This window comes from Sceloporus occidentalis, unplaced genomic scaffold (assembly GCF_023333645.1).
Source record: "Sceloporus occidentalis isolate IW3139 unplaced genomic scaffold, rSceOcc1.0.p SCAF_15, whole genome shotgun sequence".
NCBI lineage: Eukaryota > Metazoa > Chordata > Lepidosauria > Squamata > Phrynosomatidae > Sceloporus > Sceloporus occidentalis.
Genome location: NW_028316995.1, coordinates 10,465,196 through 10,474,155, shown reverse-complemented (window position 1 = coordinate 10,474,155; position 8,960 = coordinate 10,465,196). Strand labels below are relative to the sequence as shown.

Below are 8,960 nucleotides of genomic sequence, written 5' to 3'. Positions count from 1 at the left end.
TGTTACGAATATTTTTCATGCAATGCTTGAGAAACTATTATTTAATTTGATATTTTTATTTGTTCACTGCATGTAAATAATTAAGCAAGTATAGTCAGTCATTACATTTAAAATGCAAAAGAAGTTCATGCTTATATTTCATATGGACTATATGACAAGTGTCTATAAAAGGTTATAGCGAAAACACATTAAAAGATCATGGGTGTATTTGTCTGTTGTAATATATTGACTATACACAGAAACCAGAAGCTGATCTGGGACACCATTTGTGTTTTTGTAACTACAAAGAGTTAAAAGATCCTTGCCCACTGTTTTAACTACGGAAGGGCCAGTCCGTCCATAAAAAGGACTGATCACCTGGCTGACAACATGTTTGAAATGTTTTTATTGAGCTAATCCTTGACTATCATGCTTGTGACAGCATCACACTTTTCCTTGGAATGCTTTTTGCTTGGTTTTGTGTACGTGATTTGATTTTGGTCCACTGATTTTCATTTATGGAAAAATACCTCAATGAAGTTGGATCCCTGAAAACTGGTAGGAGTCCAGCTTTTCCTCCCTTGAAAACTTCAGTGGGTCTTTTATTTGGGGGACCCTAAAAGATCCATCTTTCCCTTGGTTTCAGGCAGGGAGGGAAGGAAGGAAGGGGCTGTATATCCCCCATTGAGAAGTGCAGCCCCAGAGGAACCTGGTGTCCACTGTGGTTCTATCATTTTGGAACACCTGTTCAGTTTTTCAATCAACTTTGGGCTTATGGAAAAACAAAATGGTCTGTACTGATATATGTGTAACACCATAAAAACAAGCCTTCAATATTAGATGGAACTAGACAAACAGCTTTTATAGTCTTCTACTATACACATGCAAAATATTTTTAAATAGCGTTAGGACTGATCCTTTGACTGCCTTCATATCTTCTGGCTCCATTTAATCGACTTGTATCAGTCACAGTAGAAATCAATAGCCTATAAAACACAAGTAACAAACTAAAATAATTGCCATGGTAATTACAAATATAACATTTGCAAAATCATATTTAAAAAAAAAAGAAACATGCAAAATTATGTTATCCTTTACTAACGCATTAAGCTATAAAATGTACACTCAGTAAATAATATTTTTTTTAAAACATGATTAATTGTGGTTTTCTTATTCTGTTTCATGGAAGAGAATAGGTTTAAAAAAATATAAACCCCCCTTTTTATGAAAACTTGTTATATTTCAGAAAATATGGAAAAATAGCCAAGGAGGTGATACTTTCTGCTTTAATTATATTCAGTGCTGTGCCAGTCACAAATAGCATAATTATTTCCATCTCGTTCACTATAGTAAATCTACAGATTATCAGATCTACAGTATATGGTAAGTATAAGTACCTATTGGAAAGCCCATTCAGCCTCAGAAAATCTCAGCAATGTGAGTAGTAATTTACATATAGATGCATTTGAAAGCTCTTATTATTTAGGGACTGTAAAAAATGGTATTCCTCGTACAGAGATGGGGAATACTAGACATAAACAAATCTCAGCAGTTATTTAAAAAAAATAACATTATTTGCTACATAAACTAAACCTTGCAACATTTCAAATCTATGTAACTTTCTGCACTATTAATAGCGATTTATGAAATTGATTTAGGTATTAGGTGGAAAGAACTATTTAATTTACAACCATCTTTTTTCTACTGGTTCTATACATAGTATCATGAATTTGGGTTGTAGAACACTCATCCTACCATACATTTTGAAATCTGAGCAGAAAGGGGGCCTCAGGGACAAAGGGACTGCCAATTCTAAACAGGGGAACTAGGGAGGTATGTATACCCTTAGACATACATATACCCGAAATTAAGTACAGCGGGTTGCTTGCCAAGTATTGATCTAACAGCTTATTCTACCCACATTTAACGCAGAGGACAGGAGCCGGTGGAAAATATCTACAGTGTCCTTTCACACGAAACAACCAAAAACAAGATCTCACACACAAGGGTCTAGCCTATGAGTTACCGCCAGTCAAGCGCGGAACTTGTTAAGCCTCTTAGTCCCTGTGTACACTAGCATTGGCTTATTATCAATACACATACCTACATAACAGGTGAGCTAGAGACGTGCGCTTAAAGGGAACTGCAGCCCTCGTAGCTTTTAGTATAACTAAATGAATGAATTATATCATATCTGTAGTTTTTGTTTTTCCATCGATGAACTTGTTCTGGAGATATTTTGTTTAAAAAATAAAAGTAAAGTTCTCTTACCCCAAGAAGAATTTCTAGAAAACCTTTTTTGAGACACAATATCAATATGGTTACTTTCTCAATTGGAGTATGCCATGAAGGGGTACTGCATAATTGCATTGCTTATGCTCAAGTAGAGATTTCGCAGAAATAAGGCCAAAACATTATCACATAAATCTGATACAGACGGTACTTTTCTGTTGCTAGTTCTCCACAAAGGTTAAAAATTCCTAAGGGGAAGCGCAGGAGGAAAACATGAAACGCTACTGTAAGGACGATCAATGATCCATCTGTCTACAACTTAGCTTGGAAGCATAAATAATTCTGCCAAAAGCTTCTGGAGTTCCACGTGTGCGCAGACAAAAATTCTCATAAACAACTGTTCATTTTGTGTGCATTCAATCTGCTTGATCATTTTTGCTGAAAATGATAATGTAGAAATGAGTGCAATCATGTTTGCATTTTGTATCCTTAAAAAAATACTAACAAGCTTCTGCACTGTAGAGGGTATTTCTATGGCTACACAAATGCCTTTGGGCCACAGGTGCCAAAAACAGTATGAAAGGTAATGATTTTTAAAATGAATTCTGTGTAATGGGACCAGTCTACTTATCATCGAATTTTGTACTGCAGCGCCAGTTTCATTGAAATCCCTTTAAGCCAAAATGCATCTTGTTACTCTGTTAAGTAAGACAAAATGCATAATATTTCTAAAAGTAGTCTACGTGGACATTTTGACGAATAACATAGCTATTTTATTAGTTTGGTTGTGCATGAGCTATGTTTGTTGTACAATAAAGGTTAGAGATCAAAGTAGTAGGCTAGGAAAGGTAAACAAAGGCTCATCGAAAATATTTATTTATCTAGAACAAGAAAAAGGAGTAGAATCTAAGCCATAATCAAGCTATAATAAATTATATACACCAAGCCAGTGCTATTGGCTGAAAAATCTATTGCAAAGGTGTGAAACAGGGGGCCCCGACGACCCTAAACATGACAGGAGCTTTGGATAACCAAAGTTAAGAAATGACATTTTTAAATCACTTGTGATATGCAGAAATTAGCAACTGTGTTGTCTTGTTCAGTTTGTTTGGCACATAAAAGTATTATTTTACTGTTATATAATTTCACTATTTATATTATGTTGTTTTTTTTCATTCATATAGTTGTTTCTGGTGCATATCATATAGACCTGCTCAGTAGCTGCATTTGGTGAATTGGATTGACGCATATATAAATATAAAGTCAATGTATAGATATGGAAAATGGTACAAAGAAAATAAAGTTAAAAAGTATAGATACAAAAATAAAAAAGCAATTTATAAAGCACAATATTGCTAAAGAAAGTATACAGTCTTTAAATCAAATACATATATGTATGTATTCTGACAAATTTTTTGTTTAGTTTTGATCCATTTGAGTATTCGGACAAGGAATTTTGTTTCAGACCATTTTGTTTGTTTTTGTTTCTTCCATTCTGAAACTTAATTTGTTGTCACTCACGCTCTCTCCCATGTTCTCTTACACTCTCATTCTCTGGCACACTCTCATGCTCAACACCTCCTTACCTTTTCTGCCGACCGCTACCGTGTCCGAATCCGAATACATAAGTCCAATGCCCAAACAGGCTTGAGGAGGCCAAACCAGTTGGTGGCTGATGACACCCCAGAACACTTGCCGTCAATGTTTGGAAGTGTTATGTTTTTTGCTCCTACTGTCTTAATAAAGCTGTGGTCAATGCCCCTGTCCTATGTTTTATTTGGGTTAGGGGATTCCCTGTGTTGCATATAATGGGTACAGGCATAAGCTGTCAAGGTAAACATGTGTAAGACATGTAGATTTTTTTAATATTACTAAACAGAGTATGTCTCACTGTGCATGTGAAACATATACTTGCTGCTGAAGTCAAGGAAGGGTTACAGGTATGAACATGTATTTAGTATACATTTTAATATTTACACACCTTTATAGCAAATAACATAGCTGGGCACAAAAAAAGAGAATTTGTTCACATGGAACAATTTAGCACAAAAGCACGCTATTTCATGTAGAAATGCAAACACCTGCAAGAACTGGCTGGCATCCCGACACATTCTTGAAATGCACAGTAGAAGCAAAAAATGTAAGCATCATATCGCTTGACCTAAATGTCACAATCCATATGATGCAAGTGGCTGTGGAACATGATTTTGTTTCCAGTGGGGAGGAAGTGCTTTCCTCCATTTTTAAAATATGTATGCTAGTATGGCCATCAAAGCTGTTTCAGATAACTAGGTCACCAGTGCCCCCCCTCTTCTGCCCATGACTCACCCATTGGACTGGGGTAATATGTTACCTACCCCTTGAGAAAAATGCTATGGATGCAAATTATTTTCCTTCACCTCTTCTAAATAACATAAACCTGAAAGTAAAAACACTTAAATGCTAAACATTAAGGCTGGGCAAACCAGCCTTGTGTCTAGCATGGTCTGGCTCCCCAAATAAGAGTAGCTGGATACAATAGCCTCTTCCTTTCCATCTTCAGGTCCATTGATTGCCCTTCCATATGAATTTGAGGGTACAAGATCTAGCTCAGCTTATGCCATGGCAGAGTTTGCTCATCCATCTTAAAGAGTTGTCACATTTGTGAATAACCTTCATGTCTAATGTAGTCTAGACACAAAGTCAAAAGGTAGAATATAATGCTTATTGTGTTTTTATACTGCTATATTGTATGCAACCACTATTCAAGTGTCCTAAAACATATACAACAAACAACTTTTTTATAGTAGAATAAAAATTGGCAAGGAAATAAAAAAAATATTGACAGGTGAATTAAGTTAAAATGTTTGTTTTCCTTGGGATTCTTACTGAATTTGCAAATCTTTACTTGTGCAATTTCAATACTAAACGTGTACACAAATGATGAATTCTGCCGCTGGCGAATAGCCAAATTTGATAGCTAAATAGCTGACATTTTTTCTTACCAGTTTTGGCTCTGAAACGAATAAGCACCTTTATTAAAGGCACATGCTTAAAAAATGTATTTTTGTTTGCTATGTCAACTTTACTTTATATTGTGAAATTATGCAACACTTACAATTGTGGGTAGCTCTTTAGTTGCGTTCTGGTACACATGTATCTCTGTGACGAGACTGCTAGGAAAATACCCAATAAGTCCCATCTGATCCCTGTACTGGTCACTGTAAACCTGTCAGAGAGATTCACGAGAGAACGTTAAGAGCCTTCTACCTTCGGTTCAAACAAGTTCATACCTGCATGGAACAAAACAGCTGTCAGTTCTGCTCAGCCATCACTTTTATCTGATGTTCATCCAGATGGATGGTCAACCATACCTAGCAAATTGCTTTGGTAACCTAACAGATGGACTCCATGTGGTACCTGTGAACAGTGAATCATACATACTAAGGCTTCGAGAATCATGATCATTAATCAAGAAGTGAAGCTTCTGAAATAATATTTGATTTCAAAAGAGCCAAGCATACCAAGGGGAAAAACAATGTTTAACTAAACTTCAACTTTTTTCTTTATTTAGGAACAGATTTAATGTTAGGTTAGTTACATCAATATAAACCTAAGTCCCTAATCACATTAGACAAATGTTCACTGATACCCAAAAAGATAAGTCACAAAAGTACAATTGCTATATGTCGTAAACCATAATAACAATAAAATAAACCATAATAACAATAAAACAATAACAGCTTAATAAAACTATAAGAGAGAGAGAGACTTGGGAAGCTGGGTAGTCAGATCCAGGTGTCAGGTAGTCCTGTGTTTTCATTCTTGTATTCTTATTTTGTTGTATTTTGGAATATATTATTATTTACTGTTACCACTGTGAACTTATTTATATATGTGTCCTACTGGAAGACATACCTATACCATAGATATCCAGATAGGTAGAGGCACTGCCACATGTATGCCAATCTCCCCTTAGCGGATTATGATTTCACTGTAGGAGGTCACGAGGTAGCCATGGAGAAGCTTAGCAAGGGTCAGTATGATCCCAGTCAAGAAAGGGCTACACTTGATTCAGTTTAATAAAATATTCCAAGTGGTCAGCGATCATTTATCTTCATAAATATTGTGATGGTATTTTATGTATTAAATTATAACCACCATCTGATGAAAGACTAAAAAATGAAAATAGCGCTTTCCTCTTTTTCTGGGCAAGGCAGCAGTGTTTGGTCATACCCACCAACCTCATACTCCATAAGACTTCTGGAACTAGCTCCATCCCTATTTATGGCGGGCTCAGCTTCCATTGATGGCTAGCCCTGCCCCATCCACAGCTAGCCCTGCGCCATGTTGAGCCCTGCCACCACAAACAGGCCCCTGATAGGAAGAAGAGCTTGGACTAGGTACAATCCTCATAACTTAAATGATCTGGTTTGGGAGATCAGTGAACTGGGAAGCGTCGACACCCAACAGAGTGATCTGTCTTAGTTGACTGTAAACCAGTAAGTGCTGCTGATTATCATACATGTTGTAGTTAATGTTTAACACTACAGATTAAACTTCTCTTATAACTTTTCTAATTATTTAATTAGCAAAATTAATCGGAAAACCAAAAAAAACACTGAATGTTCAGGCAATTTGTTAATAATAAAATATAATCTTACACTTCCAGACCAGAACTCTCCACCATGTTTGTGGGCTTTTAGTAGTTTTGAATACACAAAGATCATCTCTCCTTTCTTTATGTTCACAAATCTGCAGTCTGGCGCATTGTAATCATCTTCGGCTTTTGCCAGAGATATTGCATCTGACATTGAAAAACAGAAACAAATAACCATTACATATAAATATTATTATACATGTTATTCAGAAGTTAGCAAAAAGACAGACTTGATGGAACCTAAGTTTTGGGAGTATAAATACTGCCCATCACCCAATACAAGATACACCTCATGATAGTTCCATACAGTCTTTCACAGGGGTATTCTGAGGGTAAATGAAAGACACATAGACCTGGAAGACATATTGGAATATACTTAATGCAACATAAAAAGCGTAATGTATATATTATGGAACCTCATGTTCGTCCTTATCAGTTATTTTTACTTAGGCACCCCATAGATCCTAGAATTACCCCTTTTTTCACCTCTCTAACTCTTCACCTCTCCCCTCATTATTACCTGTTACCCAGAGTGATAACACTGATAAGGAAATAATTGTTCACTATGGGTAATGCATCTGACCTGATACTGTTCAACCAGGTCAATGATGTTCCAGTGCATTCCTTAAATTGAAGTTAAGGCAGAGAAAATGCCATTGGCATGTCCGGGCTGGATTACTGCAACAGTCTTCTCACCTGCCATCTACTGTGATGTCTTTTAACATTTTAATCTCTTCTGAATACCCTTATCAGACATAGCTACCAAACCACCATCTGCTGCCCCATTTTACCACTCATTTCTCAGATAGCCCTAGACAGTAATTTAGAGAGAACAATATCTCGAACTCTAGCTCTGCTCTTATCTCCTAGCACCCCATCAAATGCCCTTTTTGTTCTGTCCATGACCTGTAACCCTCCTCTATTAACATCACCTCTACTAACTCACATCGCCAGTGTTTCCCATGAGCTTCACCTATGCTGTTGAATTCTTTACCTTATCCTGCATTACCGCCTATTTATTTTCCAGTCTTCAATATACACTGAAAAACCATCTGTTCAGAACGTTTTATTGCCTATCCCCTTAATAATTCACAACCTGAGAGAGAGACCAACTGTTTGTTCTAGCGCCGATACCTCCAGGACTCTGAGCTGTCCTTCTTCCTACTTTATGTTTGCTACAATAAATGCATTTACATCCCTGTTTTATGTTTATTTATGTCAATAACTAGATATATGATACTATGCTACTAAGAAGAATTAACCTAGCTTGCAGAACCTCCAATATACCAGTATAGGGGTTATAACAAATCCTATTCCATATTTGAGTTCACTGTAATATACCAATAAATGTTAAAATAAAATGAAACAAACAGGAAGTTTAATACTTTATTTAATATTTTTTTCCACCCCTCTACTCCCAAAAACCTGTGATGTTTGTGAATTGTCCTGAAAAGTCATACACAATAGTAAAAACAAAGATTTTTCATAATTATCCAAAGTACATCTACATAATAAGAAAGGCAAAGAGTGAGAAAAAAGTATATGCGTACTTACAAACACATTCATCATCAGCACAAACTTTCTTCTTTGACAGTTTCTGCATGAAAATCCCATCAGCGTCATGGTAGAAAACCCCCAGGTAAATGACTATTACTGCAACAAAGACCACCTGTGACATTTCTCTTACTGATTTTTACAGAACCAATTGAAGCCTTCAAAGTAAATGAGTACCGCGTCTCACTGCTCCTTCAATCACTTACATTTATGCAGAAGCTAAACATCTGGATAAACAGAAAAGAGGCCAATAAGAACAAGCCAGAGCTGCATTCCAGCGTTAACTCACACAGCCCCCCGAGACACAAGAATCCCTGTACTGCTGTTTATCAAGCACCGACTGCAAAACTTGGAAAAAACATTCACTTACAGAAAGCCAATACAAATATTCTCATTGCAAGAAGAAAATTGCTTGTTTCACTCGGTTTAGAAAATGTGAATTATAAAGAGGTAGCCTCTAGATTGTAAGCTCATTTGAGCAGGACCCTTCTCACCTTTTTTTTCTGTGTGTCATTTTGTTATGTTATATACTCTTATGTCGTGTATACCCTTTGTA

The 8,960-nt window shown here is 36.2% G+C and overlaps 1 protein-coding gene across 1 annotated transcript; it reads right to left on the bottom strand.

Moving 5' to 3' along the window:
* Positions 1 to 941: 941 nt before the first annotated feature.
* LOC149303227 (otoraplin-like) lies at positions 942 to 8,528 on the bottom strand. Its single transcript, XM_089481325.1, has 4 exons — positions 8,405 to 8,528; positions 6,855 to 6,997; positions 5,309 to 5,419; positions 942 to 965 (listed from the first exon to the last, which is right to left on the bottom strand). The coding sequence occupies exons 1-4, from the start codon at positions 8,526 to 8,528 to the stop codon at positions 942 to 944; spliced, it is 402 nt and encodes a 133-aa protein (XP_089337451.1).
* Between the last annotated feature and the right edge of the window lie 432 nt (positions 8,529 to 8,960).